The sequence below is a fragment of the Salvelinus fontinalis genome, chromosome 32 (assembly GCF_029448725.1).
Source record: "Salvelinus fontinalis isolate EN_2023a chromosome 32, ASM2944872v1, whole genome shotgun sequence".
Classification (NCBI taxonomy): domain Eukaryota; kingdom Metazoa; phylum Chordata; class Actinopteri; order Salmoniformes; family Salmonidae; genus Salvelinus; species Salvelinus fontinalis.
The window spans coordinates 45,406,731-45,431,132 of NC_074696.1; the positions used below are offsets into that span (position 1 = coordinate 45,406,731).

Below are 24,402 nucleotides of genomic sequence, written 5' to 3' on the forward strand. Positions count from 1 at the left end.
AATTGCATCAAGAAGTTCCTCCTCTGTAATTTGGCCTTCACATGAGTCTTTCTGTACTGCTGTTCATTTTACATGATTAGTGGAGATGGAGGAGACTAAGAAAAACATATGCTTAAAGTACTTTACTTCCTCTTTCAAAATATTCTTTGTTGACTCCATTTATAACAAGTTTCAGTAAATTCTTTTGGTAGCATTTTTCCCTATATTCCATCCAGTTCGATTTATTTTTGTAATATATTACACCGGATCTTTCTTGAATAAGTTCCTAAATTTTGTTTTTTTTCTCCTCTAACTTACTCTGAGCCTCTATGGTACAGTTTTTTATTGCGATCTATCTGCATCGATCTATCCTTCCAATTCCTATGGTAATATGGACTCTTTTGACCCAAATTGCTTTTGTCTTAGAGATGAGTACTGAATTGCATGGCCTCTAAAGGCACATTTAAAAGTGTCCCATATAATAAGCGAATCTGATGTACCTATGTTATGTCGGAAAAAGTCAGTTATAAATGATTCTGTCCTAGTTAAAAACAAGGTATCATCCAATAGATGTTAATTAATGGTCCAACTGCATTCTGTACCCTATCAAAACGTTTAAAACTTTTGGTGCCAGAGAAAATGACATAAGAAAGTAATCAAGACAACGAGCTTGATTGAGCCTCCCCCATGTATATCTCACTAGGTCAGGGTATTTCAGCCTCCATATATCCACTAATTCCAATATATCCATGACATTTATGATTTCCTTAAGTGCATGAGAGTGATCATTTGTAGTGTGATTTCCTTTACGGTCCATAGAGGTATTTAAAATCGTATTATAATCTCCCACCATTATAATAGAGTCTTGTATTCCTTCTAGGGTTGATACATTACCATATATTTTTTCAAAGAAACGTGGGTCATCATTATTTGGAGCGTATAGGTTCATGAGCCATATCTGTTTATGTTCCAATAACATATTTAAAATCCTCCATCTACCTTGAGGATCTGTTTGGAAAATGTCCACATTTGGATCAAAAGTACTGTTAATTAATACCATCACCCCTTTTGAATTTCGTTCCCCATGGGAGAAATATATTTCACCCCCCCAGTCCTTTTTCCACAACTTCATCTCAAATTGTTGAATGAGTTTCCAACCCAAACAATAGATATTGTATTCCTTCTCTTTTAGCCAGGTACATACTGACCGTCTTTCCTTATTATCTGCTAAGCCATTACAATTATAACTAGCTATACTTATTTCAGCATTTACCATAATGAAGTACACATTTCAAATCTATTTATCATTCAGAGGGGTTGGGTAAAATGCGGAAGACACATTTCAGTTGAATGCATTCAGATGTACAACTGACTAGGTATCCCCCTTTCCCTTTAATATATGTTTGTAAACTCACCATTAAATGTACCATAGTGATTTAGTGTCCATATAGCTATACCATGATATTTGCATTGCTACTAAATTAACCTCCAATTGTTCCTCACTATTCCACCCGCTAAAACCGCTCCCCATCCCAAGTTGGGTTGTCATCCCAGTGACCGGCAGACCACCCCTGTCCCCCCGGATCCCAAGGCCTCCGAAAGATCGGGACCCATCCTTCGAAAAGAGCAGACAGTGCCACCCACAGAACAGAAGCAGATCAGCCACCAAAAGCATTTCCATCACCCTCATCTCGATTTGTATTATATATCTATTAAGAAATATATATATATAAAAAATCTTGCTTATCTTAATTTTCATAATTAACAATTATTATTTGTAATAATGTAGGTGGTTCATGCAAAGGATTGTTACCTCTTATCAGGTTTGACATTACAAAAATTACATTTTGGCCAGCAATTATTATTTTAGCAAACAATTATTGTGATTCATCCTATATTGTTCCTAACATCTTTACTCCCTAGCAACAGTTGTGGGACACACACACACACACACACACACACACACACACACACACACACACACACACACACACACACACACACACACACACACACACACACACACACACACACACACACACACACACACACACACACACACACACACACACACACACACACTCAACCACTTTCCCCCACAAACAACCATAAACTCAGATGCTAAACAGTTGTTCCATCCCAGAGCCCAAATCAAGAAGGGACTTGATTTACAAATGCATATACAGTTGCAGCTGTATGAGAAGGAATGGAAAATTGAGCAAAAACTGGCAAATTTGAGATTTAATTAACCATTGTCAAGTCCTAGGTGATGGAGATCAGTGTTTCCCCTGAAACACCCACACGCTGGTCCCCGTTGTGACCATATTCCAAAGCATCTCTGTGCAGTCAGACCGTTGATGATTTTGTGCCACCAGGGCCACAATAATATGCCCCCTCTCTGAATGTCCGAGTGTGACCCCCTCCCCATGGGTTACTGCAGCTAGTGTTGCCAGCACTGCCACTGCCCGGGTGGGGACCACCAAACGGCTAGGTACAAGGTCGTCAAGGTTTTCATTAGCAGCTTTGAGAATTTCCTTGTATATTATGCTCTCCTATCAGGGGGCTTTGGCTTTGTAGGACCAACCCTGCCAGGCAGGCTCAGAATCTTGAGGGGGCGGTGCTGCTGTAGTAGGTCTCTGACCACATTCATCTTTCTGATTTGGCTGCGTATAGGCTACTTACAGTAGGCCCATAAAACAGATAAGAACTTCTCCTTAGTGTATGGGTCACTCATTTGGGTGTCTAGGGTATAGGGTTGGGGACCATTCCATCATGACAGTAAATAAATCAACTATATTAATAGTCTTTTAACAATTATTTTATCTTTAAAGAAAGCAAATTTGGCAACGATTGGCCGCTCATATCTCTGTCCAAAACGGTGTACGGTGTTCTCCTTCTTTCTCTTGGATACCAGTAGGTACCAGATGTTCTATCATGGATCTAGTCTGTATGTTAAGTAAGGCTTCTCTCAGAAAGATGTTTTCCTTTTTAAGTTCATTAACGTTGGTTTCAATCTTGTTGACTGTCCCTTTTAGCTTGTTTGTTTCTTTCTCAAATGTCACAGCTTTTTCATCACTCATCTTGAGCCTTGCCTTCAACTCCTTTATACCCTTACTGACTAATTCGAGTATGCCCAATTTCTCATTTATCAATTTTAACAGATCGGTTCCCACCCTTACCATTCCCGGTTGTGAAAAGCTTAAATTGTCTGTGTCAGTCGAAGAGTCACGTTTTCTTTCGGGATTGGTTCTCCTTTTTTACTCTCCGTCATGTTTGGGTGTTGCTTGTATTGGTAATATTTGTCGATACATTTCTCTAGCCTTATGATTTGTTTTGTGTTGTTATCCAGATTGAAGGTTATTATCCACCAGTTTGTGAAGTGCTAATATTTAGTCTAATTTACCGATATTGAATATTACGTTTTGATCTTGAGGTGATCTACACTACTGTGTTCAGTCCGCCATCTTGCTCAGTCTAGGGTGTGAATACTTATGTAAATGAGATATTTCTGTATTTCATTTTGAATACATTTGCAAACAAATCTAAAAAACATGTTTTCACTTTGTCATTATGGGCTAGGGTGTAGATGTGTGAGAAAAACATATTTAATCTATTTTGAATTCCGACTATAACACAACAAAATATGGAATAAGTCAAGATATATGAATACTTTCTGAAGGAACTGTATTTTTGTGTCGACCACAGGAAGACTAGCAGCTGCATGTGCAACAGCTAATGGAGATCGAAATAAACAAAACAAAACAATGACACTTAGGGGTGACGTCACTGCAGTACCTTCTGCTCAGTGGTCCTCTGTGCGCAAGCCATGAGCGGGTTCTTGTCCACGGGCTGACGCAGACGTGTAATGGTGCGAGTCTCACAGACCTCCAGCTTCAGACGCAGGTTCTTGATCTTGGTCAGGTAGCTCCGGCACTCAGATTCATCTTCCTCACCTGACCAGAATGGAGAAACCATTACAAAGGTGTATAAAAAGATTCATTTACAGCTCAAGAGGACTAGAATCCCAGATCATAAAATAGTGCTCTGATCGATGATTATCCTCTTAGACTATAACACAGTGTTAAGAACCTCAATGAATCGTAAAGGAAATCACTCCACAAACTATTATCCTCATTCCCTTAATATTGAATGATACAAAGAACATATTTTTGCATAAAATGATCTGCTTACATGGGTTGCATCTTAAATAGAACTGTATTCCTTATATAGCGCACTACTTTGGACCAGGGTTCATAGGGCTCTGGTCAAAAGTAGTGCACTATGTAGGGAACAGGGTGTCATTTGGGATGCAGGCACGGTAATAGTACAATAGCACAAAGGCAGATTTTGTTCTTGGTCATTTCGATCATGAATTTATTATTGTTCTTTTCTCAGGTTATAACGAATTATAAACTGAGTGTGCTAAACATTAGGGACACCTGCTCTTTCCATGACATAGACCAGTGGTCACCAACCTTTTCTGAGTCAAGATCACTTCCGGAGTCAAAATGCAAGCCGAGATCTACCGCTTTAATTTTGTTTTAATAAACATGATTTCAAAAATGTAAGTCTGTGCACCATTAACACAGTTCTGTAGTAATGAGGTTTGTGCAGTAGGCTATAGGCACAATACATTTTCACTGCATATCTGGCTATGCTTTAATTGCCCTGCCAATGTTGTTCTTCTCAAACCATGATCACACTGGTAATAAACTCATCAAAAAAAGAAGCGTAACTTTTTCAGGATAATTCGTAAAAATCCAAATAACTTCGCAGATCTTCATTGTAAAAGGTTTAAACACTGTTTCCCATGCTTGTTCAATGAACCATAAACAATTAATGAACATGCACCTGTGGAACACTGTGGACACTAACAGCTTAAAGACGGTAGGCAATTAAGGTCACAGTTATGAAAACTTAGGACACTAAAGAGACCTTTCTACTGACTCTGAAAAACACCAAAAGAAAGATGCCCTGGGTCCCTGCTCATTTGCGTGAACGTGCCTTAGGCATGCTGCAAAGAGGCATGAGGACTGCAGGATGTGGCCAGGGCAATAAATTGCAATGTCCGTACTGTGAGACACCTAAGACAGCGCTACAGGGAGACAGGACGGACAGCTGAACATCCTCACAGTGGCAGACCACGTGTAACAACACCTGCACAGGATCACATCACACCTGCGGGACAGGTACAGGATGGCAACAACAACTGCCCGAGTTACACCAGGAACACACAATCCCTCCATCAGTGCTCAGACTGTCCGCAATAGGCTGAGAGAGGCTGGACTGAGGGCTTGTAGGCCTGTTGTAAGGCAGGTCCTCACCAGATGTCGCATATGGGCACAAACCCACTGTTGCTGGACCAGACAGGACCGGCAAAAAGTGCTCTTCATTTCTTTTTTTGCTGAGTTTATATAATTTGTTGCTTTACTTGTGAGACACAGCTGAGTGAGCATAATCATTAGCTTTTTTATTTTACGGGACTGATGGCCTGCATCTGATGGTCGGTCTGAGGGGAGGGAGCAGAGTTGAGGCTGCCTCTCACCCTACTCATCGTCCCTCCCCTCTCCCTCCGCTGAGAAAAGGGGACACAGTCTTCCACTTCATTATTTATGCCTTATTCACCAATTCATCGTATTACTCCTAATAATAACAACGCAAGCTTATCGAAACACTTTGCTACTTATTCATCGCAGCGTGAGTGGAAGTAGGGAGACTGATCATTTCATGGCTTATAATAGTATTGAACAAAATGTTGACTGTGGTGAATAACAACTTAAACTAACTTAATCATAAAAACAACAGCTTATTTGCTGTATTTGTTGAGTCTCTCTCTAGTCACAGTTTTAAAAGTTTTTAAATCTCACAGTATCAACTTTGCTGTGTGCTCGAGGCTTCTTTAAAGTCAATGGCTCAAGGAAACTGCAGACACAGTTATCTGAGCTACCTGATTGGCCAGTGGTAGTCCTATAGGTGCATGTGATTTGCTCTCTGGGCCTGCCGAATAGGCGGAGTTTTACCTTCAGACACATGTAATGATTCAAAATGGGAACACCTTGCCTTCTCGGCGCTAGGGCTGCTGAATCAAGTGCTCCTACCGCCAACAGCGCAACATTATATATATCCAGGTGAAAGCTATGATCCCTTATTGATGTCATTTTAATCCACTTCAATCAGTGTAGATTAAAGGGAGGAGACAGGTTAAAGAAGGATTTTTAAGCCTTGAGACAATTGAGACATGTATTGTGTGTGTGTGCCATTCAGAGGGTAAATAGGCAAGACAAAAGATTGAAGTGCCTTTGAACAAGTTATGGTAATAGGTGCCAGGCACACCAGTTTGAGCATGTCAAGAACCGCACCGCTGCTGGGTTTTTCACTCTCAACGGTTTCCCATGTGTATCAAGAATGGTCCACCCCCCAAAGGACAAACAGCCAACTTGACACAACTGTGGGAAGCATTGTAGTCAACATGGAACGCTTTTGAAACTTTGGGCATGGGCTCTACAAGGTGTCGAAAACATTCCACAGGGATGCTGGCCCATGATGACTCCAATTCTTCCCACAGTTCCTAATGTTTTGTACACTCAGTGTATGTCACATGAAATCCATAAAATCACTCAAACTTCTGGTTATAAATGCATAGTTTCAAAATCAAACTCAATCAACTGCCAGCTCATGCAGGAGAAAAATTCGGAATTATTACACATGATTAAACAACACAATGCATCAACACAGGCAAACTCATGCGATTTGACAAGGTGGCTAACGCAATGAACAGCGAAGTTAGAGAATCTTGGATGGTGATCAATGATGGTTAGATTGAGGGAAGTTGATGGAGTGAATCAGAACGGCACTATTTTCATCCCTTAACTATCAAGCTTAGCCAGTCAACACTGCAGTCTGACACTGCAACCAGGACGGACACCTTACCTCCAGTGGGCGCCACATTGCCTGTAATGTGAATTCAACAGTTAACCACTATTTGTAGTCTGTGATAAATTTAAACATTTCTAACAACAAATATTGAAATCATGATGTCCATGAATGGAAAATGCAACGACAACTCATAAGGTATGCAACAAAGAGTGCAATAAAGTGTGCATAACAAAGTGCAATACTGATGTCATCAAAAAAAACTTGGTTGGATGCTTCTTCTTGTACTATACAGGCCCTCTCCATGCTCGGATGTCTGACACTCACCTTTCTCCACAGAGTGCAGCAGTCCTTCGTAGTGCTGGCTGGCCTTTTGGTAGCCACTCTCCACCTGCATTCGGTCATCTGCCCCAAAGACCTGGGAGTCCTGGCTGTCTCTTAGAAAGTCTTGGTAGTGGAGCTCCAGGTTCCTCAATGCTAGCCTGTACTCCTCCACCGTCAGAGTCCTAAACTGCAGTGATGGGGAAGAAAGATAGGGAGGATGAGCATGGTCAGGAAGAGTGTTATATTCTCTTTGCCTGAATTCCATCAGAACCCCCCCCCCCCCCCCCCCCCCCCCATTCCAGAACCTTTGGAATTGTATAGCTAACAATAAATAATTCTGAGGGCGTAATTTAATTCTACAACCTAGAGACACCGTCTAATGCCAAAAAATATGTCCTTTATCCTCTGATCTACTGTCTCCAAAAGTGTATATTTGTATGTCCCAAATGGCACCCTATCCCCTATGTAGTGCACTACCTTTGACCAGGGCCCGTAGTGCTCTACATAGGGAATAGGGTGCCATTTGAGACACATCCTGTGTGAAACCTTGAGCTCACCATGGTAATGTTCCATAAGCTGATGAGGTGGATGTCTCTCATCAGGTACTGCCAGGACATGAGGCTCTTCATGTCCACGTGCAGCATCTGCCACAGGGCCAGCAGGTTCTGGTGACTTTCGTTCAGACTGTGGAGGAGGTTTGAGGTTAGTGAACCATACAAGTGCTGGGGTCAAATGTCTTTACGAGGCATTAAAGGTCTGACAAAGGTTAAATCAAAGGGCTAAATCAGAAGTTCTATTCATCTTATTTTAGCCTGGTAGCCATTCTGTATCTGCTCTATTGCCAACTCCTTATGGAATTGTCATTCCAAACAACAATGGAGTGAACAAGAGCACAAACAGATCTGGGACCAGGCTAATGTTGTTAATGGTAAGGCTAAATCAAAGGTTTTGGCCATTTTGTTTATAGTAATTGTTTTAAGGCAAGGAGATGATTGGTTGCCTCACCCTGAGACACCGCTCACTGCGTCCTTATTGGTGGGTGGAACCAGGAAACAGATGGAGGGCACAGTAGCCTCGCTGCCTTTGGGGTTCTGTACTTTCCACTTGTACGGCTGAGAGTTGTCCATCAGCGCACACTCTTCCCCTCTGTGGACCGTGATCTGGAAATAGGCACAAAATGAACGCCCATGTTGTACTGTTCTGACCAGTTCTAATGACAGGCCTTCGAGCATGACTAATAAGATACATAAAATCAACAGATACTATTGCTGTTATACTTCTAAGTGTCACTAATCTATGTTTTGAATAAACACTCCATTTCCACAGATTCTGATAAGATACGCTTATACTAAGTAGTAGCCTGAGAGTGTTTGCTCCTCCACTGGAAAGCTGGTCACATGAACAGTAATATCTCCTCACCTCCGTCTGTTTGAAGTCGCAGATGGCCTGGACAGGCACTTTACCCTTGACTGGTGTACCAGGGTTGCGTGGCTTCAGCTGGACAATGGTCTTGGCCCTCCGGTTCAGCCCATTCAAGTGGGTCTTAAACTCTTTCAGTTGCTCCTTCTCATCCTATATATGAACCACCACAGGGGTATTTAACAACACAGACAATGAAAGATGCTGTTGCTTCAGTAATGTCACTGAATCAGAGTTGCTGTATTTTCTCTTCACTTCTTCAATAACGTAGAATAAGTCAACCTACAACTGCGTCCTGTAACAAGTCCTCGAGTCGTGTGACAGTGATGTTACGGTCACACGTGTACTTCTTCTTCATAGTCTCCTGCATCTTTTTCATCTTCTCCTCTGCCTCTTTCACGTCTGAGAAAAACTACCAGGGTAGAAAAAGAGGAGCACAAACCGTTTTAGAGATAGGAGGATGCATTTTAATTGGACTATCTGAGGGGGATGTATGAGTTGGCATACTTGGAAGTAGGAGGTGTTCTCTTTCAGGTGGGACTCGATGCAACAGCAAAGCTGCAGGATCCAGCTCCACTGGGTCTGCAAGGCTTTAGTGAAGGCCTTTGGTGAGGAGAGAAAAAAAATTGCTTAAAAAAACACCTATTCTCATATCCTCTGCTCTTAGAAATAAAAGACAAAGTCAAAGACAAATCCATGTTAAATATATACTGTAATGCAGGGGTAGGCAACTAGATTCAGCAGCGGGACGATTTTTGCAGATTTTTGCAGATAGAACATAATTACAACAATTTGAACACCGCAAATTCACCACAAGTAAGCCCAAAAAGAGATCGCATTTGAAAATAACATGATCATTTCATACCTTGATTACATTGAGAAACAATCACAAATCTTAATTTTATTAATGGGAACATATTTTCTAAATACATATTTTTTTAGCAGAATTCTTTTTTCTTTTTTTTGACCAAAAACGAAAATCCGAAAAACTTTACGGTGCCAAAACAAATCACTCGCGGGACGGTTTTAGTCCATGGGACCCCTGTTACCGACCCCTGCTGTAATGTGTGTGTTTGTATACTGTTCAGGAAATTCAAACAACTTAGAAACTCTTGTGATTGTGTTCTCACCTCTACAGACTTCTTGGCAGGGTGACCCTCCTTCAGCAGTTTGTCTCCTTGGACCTGGACACTGTTGACCCGCTTCTCTCTGTGCTCCAGCTCTTTCATCAACCCCTGAAACAAACCAAAAAAAAACAGACAGTGTTATGGCATTAGGGGGGGATATTACTAGATATGAAAGTGCATCCCCCTAATCATAATAAATTACATGTCATTGTCAAAATAATAATTGAACATAATCTGATCAAAATCGAATTAAAGATGGGAGTACTACTGTTCTGTACAGTGTACCTTTTTACTTTACACTACAATATCTGTATTATGCCTATCTCTATTTAGCTAATGTTGAACTTTCCAGGTTGGGTGAGGATGAGAACAGCCATACCGAGTAGTTGTCTTTCTTGGCATTCATGTTGGTATTGCGTTCGCTCCAGTCATAGTTAACCTCCTCCTCCTCTTTCTCATTCAGCCACATCAACTCCTTGGTGGCTGCAGTGACAAAGGCATGAAGCTCATCCAGGCTGCACAGACGAGCCTTGGAAGAACTCTGAGGAGAAAAGAATTACAATGAGATTGGAGAAGACGCATTAGATAAATGGCAGATTGTTGAAAAGTTGTAGTTGTACGTTAATAGTTTGAGTCCATAACTTACCAGAAGCTTGCTATAATGCAACTCCAGCTTGGGTAAGTAGTCTCTGTAGGCACATTTGCTGACAGGGGAGAGCTGACTCTGAAGGGGAATAGAAAAAGACTAAAGATTAGAGAGGAAGCATGGCTAAAAAAAGAAGCGGCCATTTTGGCAGTAACTAAAGAGGATCAATGATGGTATGACTGAATCAGTCTAATTTTCCCCTAACTCCAATCCCATCCCAGGTAGTTTTTCACACTGTACCTCGTCTGCTTTTGCTCTGTTGATCTTAGCATGGAACTCCTCCACTGACTGGTGCAGGCCGCGGTGGCTGCCCAGCCGGGACTCCACGGTGTGCAGGTCCGAGCCCCATTCCCCCTGGTCCACCCACCTCTGGTTCTCCTCAACCCAAGCCAGCAGGTCCTGGATGTAGCACAGGGTCACCTCATCCAGCTCGGGACGCACCCTCATGGGAACCTGCTGAAGGGTCTGCATCTGGGACATGGATATCTGGGTGGTAGTCACTCCGGACTTCAGGCTCAGGTTGTACTCACTGCGCTGGTTCACCAGCCGCTCGTGGAGACGGTACACTCTGGAGGTAAAACAGGAGAAACAATGCTGAATCGTTCAATGACAACAAAACAGGTATTTCAACCAATTGGATTTAACAAGTTGGTTTAACAATACAGTAAGGGCTTAGGTTTCATCGCGTGTCCCACAAGGCCTCACAATAATACAGTAATGCTCTGAGTAGATAGACTGCGGAATAGCCAGACTGCTAAATAGTCAATTAATGGTACCCGAACTATCAGTACTGACTATCTTGCACTGACCCTACTCAAACTCACTAGACTATATACACACCATATACACACTCACTCACACACACTACATTGACACTCCCACGCAAAACCCACGCACAATCACATACACTACATACCACCCCCCCCCCCCCCACACACACACACACACATACACATTAAAAACTCACACACTTTTACAGTCATGATTTGCGGCTGCTACTCTGTTCTTTATTTTACTATTATTATTATTATCTATTCTGATGCCTAGTCACGTTACTCTGCCTTCATGTACAGTACATTTCTACCTCAAATACCTCGTACCTCTGCACATTGATCTGGTACTGGTACTCCCTGTATATAGCTCCATTCTTGTGTATTTTATTTTATTTATTTTGTGTTACAATTATTAAAAAAGTAACCATCGTTGGGAAGTGCTCGTAAGCAGGCATTTCACGGTAAAGTCTACACCAGTTGTATTGTGACACATAGTTCGATTTTATTTTGATGTGGAGCTTAAATGGTTTTACTCAGTGGTTGTCCTGACCTGCGGTACATCTGTTCAGCTTGTAGGTGGCGTCCGTCCTTCAGCAGCTGCACGTCGTTGAAGAGGTAGCGGATCATGCCCTCTGCCTCGTCCAGGTCTGTCTCTACCTCTGCTGTGTGCATAGCAGGCTTTCCTGAGTTCAGCAAACGGACATCCTAGAACATAGATACAGTATAAACACTATGACACCATGTGTTCCATCTTGAATACAGCATTAGTAGACATCAGTCCATGAGCCTGAGAATGCCTTTGAACATCCGAACACATCCAATCTTACATAACTGTGGGGCATTCATTCACTGTATCATTGACTACTCAGTCTAGCAGCATGGATTTGTGGTGACAAATCTGTAGGGCCACAGATTGTACATTATAAAGTCTACATTGGCTGTGACTGTCTGCCCCGGCAGGTTGTGAGACTCACCATCTGTAGCAAACCCTCAACCTGGTTGAGCTGCTCCTCACACAACCCGGACTCCATCTGGACCTTACTGACAATCCTCTGCAGCCGCTCCAGCCTGAGGGTCAAAGGTCAACACATCAGGTCAACACATGTTCCACAGTCTCTCCTAAATCAGCTCTGAGACTGGTATAGGAGTATTGTCTAATGAGGTAATGAAATAACTAGATTATGGTACTGTAAATCATGACTGGCAATACTTTACTCAAAGACAACAGTGGCCCTTTGGCCAGATCCCTTGTGGAACACGCATTTTGACCTCAATGGGACAACCTAGTAAAATAACGATTAAATAAAATAATAATGTTGGTATAAATTTAAATCCAATGGACATTAATTTCAATACATTTCAAGAGCATCAATACAAATATCTGGAGAAAAAAATACTTTCTGCAAATTAGAGCAAACATTACACAATCTTCTCAGAAACATTATGCAGGCAGGGTAAAACACTCACTCCTTCTTCTCCTTCTTCTTGCGAAGTAAATACTCTAAACCGTAGCTCTGACTGGCAAAGGCCATGATGGATTATCTGATAGCTAGTCCTCCCCAGTTGATATGATGACAGTCCATAGGATGTTGTAATGCGATAAGGTGTTGTGAGGTTAGCTGTGCCGTGACTCACAGCCCACAGTAGCTTCCCTGACTACTGCCCTGACTGCTTACTTTAAGACTGGAAGTCTTGTGATGAGGGACCAACCCTTAACAAAAACGACATATGCCCTGCTTTCTTATGATTTGGTAAGGATGGTCCTATAATAACTTACTTATGACGTAAATAATCACATTATTGAACGTTATTGAACTCTTAGCAATGGCAACAGCATTGTCTGGATCTTTCAGTGAATCATCATGTGGTTGTCCAGCGATCTTTATCTCACAATGTCTACTCACATCCACCAAACTGGTGATAATCCACATAGTTACAGTAGCCACATACAGTACCAGTCAAAAGTTTGGACACACCTACTCATTCAAGGGTTTTTCTTTATTTTTACTATTTTCTACATTGTAAAATAATAGTGAAGACATCAAAACCATGAAATAACACATATGGAATCATGTAGTAACCAAAAAAGTATTAAACAAATCAAAATACATTTTATATTTGAGACTCTTCAAGGTAGTCAGCATTTGCCTCGATGACAGCTTTGCACACGCTTGGCAATCTCTCAACCAGCTTCATGAGGTAGTCACCTGGAATGCATTTCAATTAACAGGTGTGCCTTTTTAAATGTTAATTTGTGGAATTTCTTTCCTTCTTAATGCGTTTGAGCCAATCAGTTGTATTGTGACAAGGTAGGGGTGGTATACAGAAGATATCCCTATTTGGTCCATATTATGGCAAGAACAGCTCAAATAAGCAAAGAGAAACAACAGTCCATCAATACTTTAAGACATAGGTCAGTCAATCTGGAAAATGTCAAGAACTTTGAAAGTTTCTTCAAGTGCAGTCGCAAAAACCATCAAGCGCTATGACGAAATTGGCTCTCATGAGGACCAACACAGGAAAGGAAGACCCAGAGTTACCTCTGCTGCAGAGGAGAAGTTCATTAGAGTTAAACTGCACCTCAGATTTCAGCCCAAATAAATGCTTCACAGAGTTCAAGTAATGGACACATCTCAACATCAACTGTTCAGAGGAGACTGCGTGAATAAGGCCTTCATGATCAAATTGCTGCAAAGAAACCACTACTAAAGGACACCAAAAAGAAGAAGAGACTTGCTTCAACCAAGAAACCCAAGCAATGGACATTAGATCGTTGGACATCTGTCCTTTGGTCTGATGAGTCCAAATGTGAGATTTTTGGTTCCAACCGCTGTGTCTTTGTGAGATGCAGAGTAGGTGAACGGATGATCTCCGCATGTGTGTTTCCCACCACGAAGCATGGAGGAGGAGGTGTGATGGTGTGGGGGTGCATTTCTGATGATACTGTCAGTGATTTATTTCGAATTCAAAGCACACTTAACCAGCATGGTTACCACAGCATTCTGCAGCGATACGCCAACCCATCTGGTTTGCACTTATTGGGACAATCATTTGTTTTACAACAGGACAATGAACCAAAACACACCTCAAGGCTATGTAAGGGCTATTTGACCAAGGAGAGTGATGGAGCGCTGCATCAGATGACCTGGCCTCACCCGACCTCAACCCAATTGAGATGGTTTGGGATAAGTTGGACAGCAGAGTGAAGGAAACGCAGCAAACAAGTGCTCAGCATATGTGGGAACTCCTTCAAGGCTGTTGGAAAAGCATTCCAGGTGAAGCTGGTTGAGAGAATGCCACAAGTGTGCAAAGCTGTCATCAAGGCAAATGGCGGCTACTTTGAAGAATCTCAATATAAAATATATTTTGATTTGTACTTTTTGGTTACTACATGATCCCATATGTGCTATTTCATAGTTTTGATGTCTTCACTATTATTCTACAATGTAGAAAATAGTAAAACAATTAATAAAAACCCTTGAATGAGAAGGTGTGTCCACACTTTTGACTGGTACTGTAGTTACAGAAGCCTTTGGGTGTGAATGCTCTTTTTTACAATGTTTTATGTCCTGTTTAATGTGTTACTTCTACTAGACATTGAGCTTTTAATTTAACAACTGAAATACAACAGAAACACCACGTGACAGAGTTCCCAAATCAAGAATGTCTCCTCTGAGCTGCATCCAACAAAAACATCTGTAACGGATTTGAGCATCATCTCAAAGATGAAGGTATAATCTCAAACATCATTGACCCTCCACAGTGTTGTACGTACATATAATGGCGGTCTCACCTCTCATATTCTGTCCTTAGAAGACGCTCTCTCTCCAGTATGGCTACATGGAGACGACCCCACTCCTTCTCCACATCAATAGGCTGGTACCCAGGGGGAACCTTGACATTACCCACCTGAACTGCACCCTACAAGGACAGACACAGGCGGGAACATTTTCAACAAAGGGCCAGCATTTACTTGATGCAGTTAGTTTATCTAACTATTCTTTAGATGTGTCCAAACGTTCACTCTGTGCGTTTTGGCTTGCACCTTCTTCTCCTTTTCGTGGTTTAATTGCTAACCTCAAAAGACATGTAGATGTGTTTGGATCGATTCTTGTCTGCTTCCTTTGCAGGCAGCTCTGTCTCCTTGAACTTCAGAAACTGGCGCCAAAGAACCTGTGGTTTTAAGATGTTGCTGAATTAATTCAACATGACAATTAAACATACGAAGCTCTTGTTTCATCACATCCCTCAGACAATTTTCAGAAATTTTCAGAACAGTTTGATTATTTCCTTACCAAGCAAGACATAAGTTATGGAGGCTAGTACCCTTTACCAGTGACTTATTTTCTCATTGCAGTCCACTTCCATAACTGCTACTCCACTGACCCCAATAGGAACAAATTATGCTAAATGAATTCTCTGTTACAACTGAACATAGCCTTTGTCATACATCAAGTCTCTAAGACAATTATAACACATTTGTAGCAGACAGAATATTCACTTACATGTATCAAGAGATTTCCCTAATAGGTGAGGAGAATTACCTCAATCTCCTCATAGCTGGTAGGGAACTTCCTCTCCTCAAACACGATGATGTGGTGTCTGATCCACTGCAGCAGCAGGGTCACCAGCTCATAGTACTCCTGCCAGCGCAGCTCCAGCTCCTGAGGGACACACAGGAGACAGAAGAGGGTTCATTAGAGAAAGGTTGAATGGACTAAATCAGTTGCGGGTAGTCACCATAACACTGAATTAAACATGACTCCACTGGTTAAACATGGTGTAGGGTGAGGTTTCCTCTAGATGCTGATCTTGGGTCCGTTTTGCATTTACCCCTCTAATGGTTAATGTTAGTACTGGGGGAGGAGAAGCTGATCCTATACCTGTACTTAAGGGAAAATTCACCCCGGCGCATCAAAGACATCTTACATTTTGGGAAGATGTGATCTCAAAGGTGAGACGAGGAGGATTCCCCCTAGCTGTGATGGCCTATATGGTTCCAAGAAGACGACACTTACATTGGCTTTCACCTCATCCTGGACGTCAGGTACACAGGGCATGACGTCATACAGGGAGGACACGTATGTGATGATGGACTTCTCGTCTGGGTGTGGCACATCCACATCTTAATAGAGGGGAGACAATGAACACCAGCTAAAACCTGATTTTAGAAAAAGATAAATGCAAGTATTTATACAAATACGCCACTAATAGTATTGAGAGTAATTGAGAAAACGATACAGGCGAGTCCCCTTACCTTCTGGGTCGAGCAGCCGAGTGACGCCCAGGTCTCTCTCTGCCACACTGAAGGCCTGCTCCAGGTTCTCTACATGAGTCTGTCGGTACACCTTACTCATGTCAATCAGAGTAGGGCTGGGGACAGAACATAGAAAAGACTATTAAAACTATAAAATTGCATCTCCTATTTTCTTATAGGATATAGGACAACACCAAAACATTCAGGTAAAACCATTAAATGGAGTTTTTTTTTCTAAAAACATAGGATAAAACATAATATAAGCACACAAATAATATTGTTATGGCCTACATAATGTTGCCCCTGTCAGGCATCTGTAAAACCATCAAACCCATTGACTGATCCAGTAGCACGTTGCTGTAGGCCAGGGATCATCAACTAGATTCAACCGCGGACCGTTTTCTTCTTGAGCGAATGATCAGGGGGCCGGAACATAACTATAGCCCGCAAATTGACTGCAAGAAGCCCAAACAGATATCATATTTGACCAAAACATAATCATTTCAAACTTTGCTTGGATTTGTATACTATCACATATCTCTCTGTTATGCATGGGAATATTTGGGAACAGATTTCCAAAATGAATATCCTTTGGAGCTGATTTCATGGTGTCTTTTATGTCCAACAATGAAAATTCCCCCCCCAAAAAAACACCAGTTGGGGAACCCTGCTGTAGGCAGTTTAATTGTGATGGACTGACTGCATTAGATCCTTATCGACATTCCTCTCTCAGAGGAATGTTTATACAGACAGGGGCAGGCAAAAACAAGAGCTCCTACTAACAACCAATTCGTTTGAAATTCCATGTACAACTTGCTCCATGTACACTGCCAATAAAGATGATTGCAGTCAAATCGTGTGCAGACACACGATTTGACTGCTTGGAATGAGCACAGGGCATCTCATATTTGCCAATGGATTTAGCCTAGCGTGGTTAAACAAAATACATGGGCTTTGTAAGCAATAGGTGAAAAATGCATAACTTATTATATTCCCTATTAGAAAATAACTAATGTCTAGAAGTAGCAAAAAAAATGAAACGGCTATCAAAATGTATCCCAACCACCACCTTAATGAAACAATGACATAAACCCTGCATACCCTTGCACAACTCTCTGCACAAAGTAGTCTCCATGGCCCCTGGGGTAGTGCTCCATATCAGAGTAGAGGACCTGTCTATAGGAGTGGCTGTCCCTGCTCAGGTGCACTATGCGTGGGTCTGATCCTGACCCAGACCCTTCCTCCTGCTCCTCGATCTGGGAACCTCGGCTGGAGGAGAACTCCCCCGGGTTCTGGAACCCCCGATTCGAGTCAAAAGTGCTACTCTCAGCTGAGATGTCCTCACACAGCATGATAACCCGGTCCTCCAGGTCAAAGACAGAGCCCTGGGTGCTGTTGGAGGTGCTGTTCAACCATCTCTTGGAGGAGCGGAACTTCTTCTTTAGACTGTGCATCATGTTGATGGTGTGTGTCCTCAACTGCAACAGTGTCCAAACAGTGTCCAAACTCTCCTCTTGCAGTTTTTATTTTCAGTCTTACAAATCCATCCATGTATGAGACTACAACTGATGTTTTTCAGATTTAGCTCAGATGTAAGCATCCCCTTTCCACGGCTAGATAATGTGCAAGCCTTGACTGTTGACGGTCATAGAATTACGAAATTACTTTCTCATGCATTTCTCTCATTCAAATAGTTGTACATGAGCCCAGACTGCTTTGTTGCTTTGTCGTTCTGCAGAGTGTGCTTCTGTCTTGCTCTTGGTCTGTGTGAAGATTGTACGGCAGACACACCTGAGACACCTGGGCATACCTGAGCTGTGCTGCTACTTGCTGAGACTTAAAAGCACAGCCCCTGTGGGCATCTTATTTTCAAACTCATGGGACACACCTCTCTCAGGACACACCTCTTATTTTCAAACTCAGTCACAATCCTCTCTCTTTTCATGCAACTAAATAAAACCGCAAAGCTGCCTCGTCTAGCCACCTCCTGTGCCTTTCTCCTGAGTCCTGTGTGTGGTGTGTGAGCATACAGGGTTGTGTGTTTGTACAGTATGTGCAAACACGAAAAGTCTCTTGTCAAAATCTATCCTGACCCCTCATGGTAGTTGTTATGCGTATTCTTTTTACACAGACATTTAGCCAACTTTTTCATTGTTGATTGAATGTTACTGCTATGTGACGTGTTGGATTTGCGCCTACCTGCCTCGGTGGATGACCGTGGAAGATCTCTCACCCAGAACTGTCAATAGGCTTATTGAAATGTTGGGTTTGGTTGTTTCTTGCTGTAGTGAAAAGTCCTATACAAATTACATCTATTATTATTATTTATTATTGCTATGTACGTGAATGCATACCTGGTCATGCGTGATTGCTACGTCAAATAAAATGTTTTCGTCAATGAAAACAAATATAATAATGAGAAGTACTTGCAACTGACTGCATATCTGTAGCGGAAGAATGAGAGAAGGTGATACTTGCGACTGGCGACTTGCGGGCGCTGAGGCCCAGCGTGATGACACAATCACGATTTATGCCATTTGAATGGTTGACCATTTGTGGGCTATCACAGGGGTCAAACACAACTTATCTGTGGCTTTCTCTGGGGAGGGACATTCCCACAGAACCCTGGGAGCATGGACACCGTTGGAGATGTGAAGACAGATGAAAACGTGATATCCACTAAATGAATGTTACTATGAATTACATTACTGCTACTCTAACTTCCGCGATGCATACAAAGCCCACCCTCCCTTCGGAAAATCCGACCATCTTGCATCTACCGTCTTATAGGCAGAAACTCAAACAGGATGTACCAGTGACGAGAACCATTCAACGCTGGTCTGACCAATCGGAAACCACGCTTCAAGATTGTTTTGGAATATGTTCCAGTCAGCCTCAGAGAACAACATCGACCTATACACTGACTCGGTGAGTGCGGTTATAAAGAAGTGCATTGGAGATGTTGTACCCACTGTGACTATTAAAACCTACCCTAACCAGAAACCGTGGATGGATGGCGGCATTCGCGCAAAACTGAAAGCGTCCCTGACATCCCTGATCTGCTTGCCTCAATAAATGAATGCCAGAACATTGGCCACCAGTATTAGCTATTTGTATCTAGTCTCTTAATAATTGCGTAACGGTGCAAATTAGACACGTTCATTATAGTCATACTAAGTGGTGACGCAAGGCTCACTACCTTGACTAGATCCTCTAGGTAGGCACAGGGCCCGGTGCATTTATTCACATAATATTGGAGTCAGATTGCTAAATGTAGTTTATTATTATATTCAACATTTGTACATAACTGTTGGATAATTTCCATCCAACTATAAATGGTGACCCCTCCTCAGTTGACAGGGATTTTTACACCCTTACCCTACCTGAACAAGTCAGCCTTTCTGCAGTGCACAGCAAATACGAATTTCAAATTCCTCTTCTTTGTATGTACAGTAATAAAGAAAACATTTAACATGTATGTGGAACCTTGCAAGGATCACAGGGGTTCACTACGTCCAAAGGATGTACATAATAGCAAGTCCAGGCAAGCGCGTGTAATCACAAAATGATCAGGCATAGCTAAAAAAATTGTTATTGCATGTCCATTTAGCCCCCTGGCACAACCATCCGTGACCCCATGTTTTTCTCAATCCCCAGTCAGATCACCTCAAAACTACTTCTTCAAGGCTGCATCTCACCTGTGTTTGTGTATGACAGCGTTGAAGAGCTTGCCGTCCCTCCAGCTGGTGGTGAAGTTGTCGCAGCGCATCCCGTGGTATCCCTCCACCATGCGCTGGGACCACAGCAGCAGCTTCTCCTTCGCCGTCATGTCGTCTGACTGGCCATTCACCTGGATGTCTGAGATCTGGCGGGGTATTGGTATTGGTAAGGCAGGCTATAGAGTATTCTATAATTGTGGGATCCATAGGGTATCCCAATAGTATTAACACATCTGATTTGAACTAGTTTGATGATTAGTACATTTTTGGAATCGGGTGTGTTGGTACTGGGCTTAAACAAAAACCTGCACAACTTGTAGGTCTGAATTACACTGTTATAGATGGTTCAAGGTGTGCTGGGTTGGCAAAAAAGCTGGCAAAAAGGGTTAAGGGCTGTGGATAAAGTGCACATACTGGAAGAGAACTGTGCACGCTTTGGTATAATCATTATGCATGGATTTAAAGTTCAAAGCAACTTGACTTGATCCAGGCAGATGATACATTTTCAACCTGAATAACCAACAGTCAGATGTAAAAAGCACATGAAATTCATTGCAGTTTACTGCTGTGAAACCCTCCTGAACAGCTTTATGTTCCCGGGTGCAGAATCCAACTTGTGAAAGTAAAAACATCCATGGGGCACAGAATTGAATAAGGCGCAGCAAATTCCTGCAGTGAATTCCTGCTAGAAAGAAGATGGAAGATAAAGCTATGAGTCACAGGTACAGCCTTTTGAATCTCTTAGCAGTCTATTTCCCTCAGTAGTCTATGGTGGAGCTGTGTTTACTTTAGTGTTTTGTTCCTGATGCTCAACGCTCAATACTATGTGTGCATTGCATACTGTGATCAATGCATTGTTAAATAACGAATGCATTGCCATGCTAGAAATACTATGCATAACCCAACCCCTCTCAACCACCAAAAATAAAACAATAACCAAAGAAAAAATAGATGATCAATGGAGTGATGGTTGATTTTAGTCATAGCAAGAGACTTTATTGAGCTTTATTAGAACAAAGATTGCTTTATGACCAATGTGGCATTTCAATGTGGCACATTATCAGGCGTTCTAATATTACTTTCAGGTTTTTGTTATGGTAAGGGTGGAGAGCGAAAATATTTAGGACCGTCTCATCCCTTTCGCTTCTTCTCTGTAGTGGGGGAACCCCACTACTATGTACACACTCACGATGTTTATATATTTTTTTTTATTTTACCGTTATTTTACCAGGTAAGTTGACTGAGAACACGTTCTCATTTGCAGCAATGACCCGGGGAATAGTTACAGGGGAGAGGAGGGGGATGAATGAGCCAATTGTAAACTGGGGATTATTAGGTGACCATGAAGGTTTTGAGGGCCAGATTGGGAATTTAGCCAGGACACCGGGGTTAACACCCCTACTCTTACGATAAGTGCCATGGGGTCTTTAATGACCTCAGAGAGTCAGGACACCCGTTTAACGTCCCATCCGAAAGACAGCACCCTACACAGGGCAGTGTCCCCAATCACTGCCCTGGGGCATTGGGATATTTTTTAGACCAGACGAAAGAGTGCCTCCTACTGGCCCTCCAACACCACTTCCAGCAGCATCTGGTCTCCCATCCAGGGACTGACCAGGACCAACCCTGCTTAGCTTCAGAAGCAAGCCAGCAGTGGTATGCAGGGTGGTATGCTGCTGGCATGTGACTCACACCACATGGAAAGAGGCCCTCCGACCTCTCGATTCGCCTTCATGAGAATCTAGAGAGATTCCTGCTTCCTTTCACTTCATCCAGGCATCATGTTTTGATGAGAGGACTCAAAGGACTAAAATAACATAGAGGCTGCATCTCAAATAGCCCCCTATTCCCTATAAAGTGTGCTACTTTTGACCAGAGCCCTATGGGGTCCTGCCATCAAAAAATAAGTATAGCCAATGGTGGGACTCGTTAAAATGTTTAGAACCGCTACCTGCCACACCCACACCAACACCGAGTCCCCCTGGAGTGGACGGAATCCCACATGATCTTAATCCCAGTATAACCAGTATACCCATTATAGCATCCCAAAATATCCTTGTGCCCTTCTTTTTCCACATTTCTAAATATTCTCAACTGCTAAACAAATAACCAAATTCTCCTGGCGTCTTCCATTCGGGGAGAAATAAGTTCCATCCGTCTGTGAGTTATATTGAGGATGAAAACCTCACATGGTCTTCAAATGAGTGTTTCAATATGTTTTTTCAATGTTCAGTCTGAAATCCCTCAGACTTATGGTAATCATGAGTAGTAGAGTTGTATATAGATAGTGGGTGCCAAATGCTAAAAGTTGCCGATTTGGAATAATTGAATTTGACTCATATCTGCTCTGGCAACATAAGCGGTGGGCTTGGGAATTGATTAGTTGACCAAGACAAGTCATACTGTAGCTTTCCCTACTATTACAGGCAAGGATAACAAATTATCCTTCCAGGTGAAATATACCAAACAGGTTATAGGATGTTGTACCTGGATCCCATCACCCTGGCCAGGCTTATCATTTTAATGATAAGAAACATATTGGTTGTTGTTATGCTATGAGTGAAGCATGATATACCTGGAAGTGAAGGATGATGGTCCATATCAGGCCCAGGGTCAGCTTGGGGTTTCCATCGGCGATGTCATCATTCCTGATGTTGACCAGTTTAACCTGTCACAAAGGGGACACGAGTATGTACAACCATCTTAAAGAAAAGTGTCCCTCTATATTAAGTTATATCTAAATGGTTCTCTAATGAATTATAAGGTACCGGGACTGTTAGTTTACATTATGAGAATCAGTTCAAAGTTTAAAAAATATGTTAAAAAACATAGACACACTGAGGGTACAAAACATTAGGAATACCTGCTCTTTCCATGACTTAGACTGACCAGGGGAATCCAGGTCAAAGCTATGTCACCTGTTAAATCTACTTCAACTAGTGTAGATGAAGGGAAGGACAAAGGTTAAAGAAGGATTTTTAAGCCTTAAAACAACTGAGACATGGATTGCGCCATTCAGAGGGCAAGACAAAATATTTGAGTGCCTTTGAACGGGGTATGTTAGTAGGTGCTAGGCACATCGGTATGAGTGTGTCAAGAACTGCAATGCTGCTGTTTTTCTTCCACGCTCCAAAGTGTCATGTGTGTATCAAGAATGTCCAACCACCCAAAGGACATCCAGCCAGCTTGACACAACTGTGGGAAGCATTGGAGTCAACATTGGCCAGCATCCCTGCGGAACGCTTTCGACACCTTGTAGAGTCAATGTCCTGAAAAACCGAGGCTGTTCCGATGGCAAAATGGGGAGCAACTCAATGTTAGGAAGGTGTTCCTAGTGTTTTGTAGACTCAGTGTTGATTGATGCAATTAATCATCACACGGTACCTGTCTGTGTTTGAGGAAGTCCAGTGCGATCTGTACATTCTGCAGTTTGTGGAAGCGCATGCGCCCCTTCTCCCTGGGCTGTGAGAAGAGAACAAACTTCAGAAGGAGAGGAGACAGCACATACAATACCAATAGGGCAAGGAAGAGAAGGCCCCATGACCGCAGGCAAAGTATTTCAGATTGAGAAAACATTTGATATGGATTACAAGCAGCAGTCATGGTCCTATATAATCAACCACATTGAATGGACATTACAGAACAGTTGGAACAGAGCAAATGGAATGTCACCAAACACCTGGAAACCATGTGTTTGATGTATTTGATACCATCCCATCTATTCCGCTCCAGTCATTACCCAAAGCCCGTTCTTCCCAATTCAGGTACCACCAACTTCCTGTGATGGACATTGAATTTGATATTTGACTCCAAATTTGGTCGAGTTGTGGTCAGAGCTGAACACAGTATCTCATGACTGTCCAGTCCCCCCTTCATTTTACATCTGGCTTTACATGGCCCTATTGAAAAGCGTTGTAATAAGATCCAGAGGCAGGAACATTATATGGAAAATGGGTGAAGATGAGAATGTTAAACCTGGACCACTAGCTATTGGATTCTTCCAATCATCAATCACTTCCATGTTCAATGCATCGATCTAAACATTACAAAATCAAAAAATGACATGAAAGCTACCCTTTGGCCCAGGAGTTGGACCCTGAGAAAAACGACAATTATTTTTGCAGATAAATGATACCTAAATTACATTATTACTATTTGATCTACTACACAATCCATTCTTACCAAGCAGATACCTGAAGTCAAGCAGTAGTGCTAAGAGACTTTATGCTTCTTAATCTCTAGATAATGGTCAAGTGTGCAGGAGACCTGCTTATTTGGTCCACCA

General features: G+C 42.2%; 1 protein-coding gene across 1 annotated transcript in view; it reads right to left on the reverse strand.

Annotated features, from left to right (window-relative positions):
* LOC129830611 (uncharacterized) overlaps positions 1 to 24,402 on the reverse strand; it is a 248,671-nt gene that overhangs the window by 81,231 nt on the left and 143,038 nt on the right. Inside the window, exons 6-26 of the mRNA XM_055893164.1 lie at positions 23,502 to 23,579; positions 22,693 to 22,785; positions 20,097 to 20,263; positions 16,399 to 16,514; positions 16,160 to 16,266; positions 15,686 to 15,805; positions 15,219 to 15,314; positions 14,935 to 15,062; positions 12,116 to 12,209; positions 11,692 to 11,846; positions 10,609 to 10,936; positions 10,369 to 10,446; positions 10,102 to 10,263; positions 9,726 to 9,830; positions 9,103 to 9,198; positions 8,882 to 9,007; positions 8,596 to 8,748; positions 8,182 to 8,336; positions 7,734 to 7,860; positions 7,180 to 7,363; positions 3,775 to 3,932 (exon numbers count right to left, since the gene is read on the reverse strand). Coding sequence (XP_055749139.1) covers positions 3,775 to 3,932; positions 7,180 to 7,363; positions 7,734 to 7,860; positions 8,182 to 8,336; positions 8,596 to 8,748; positions 8,882 to 9,007; positions 9,103 to 9,198; positions 9,726 to 9,830; positions 10,102 to 10,263; positions 10,369 to 10,446; positions 10,609 to 10,936; positions 11,692 to 11,846; positions 12,116 to 12,209; positions 14,935 to 15,062; positions 15,219 to 15,314; positions 15,686 to 15,805; positions 16,160 to 16,266; positions 16,399 to 16,514; positions 20,097 to 20,263; positions 22,693 to 22,785; positions 23,502 to 23,579 — 2,826 coding nt within the window. The remainder of the gene's footprint in view (positions 1 to 3,774; positions 3,933 to 7,179; positions 7,364 to 7,733; positions 7,861 to 8,181; positions 8,337 to 8,595; positions 8,749 to 8,881; positions 9,008 to 9,102; positions 9,199 to 9,725; positions 9,831 to 10,101; positions 10,264 to 10,368; positions 10,447 to 10,608; positions 10,937 to 11,691; positions 11,847 to 12,115; positions 12,210 to 14,934; positions 15,063 to 15,218; positions 15,315 to 15,685; positions 15,806 to 16,159; positions 16,267 to 16,398; positions 16,515 to 20,096; positions 20,264 to 22,692; positions 22,786 to 23,501; positions 23,580 to 24,402) is intronic.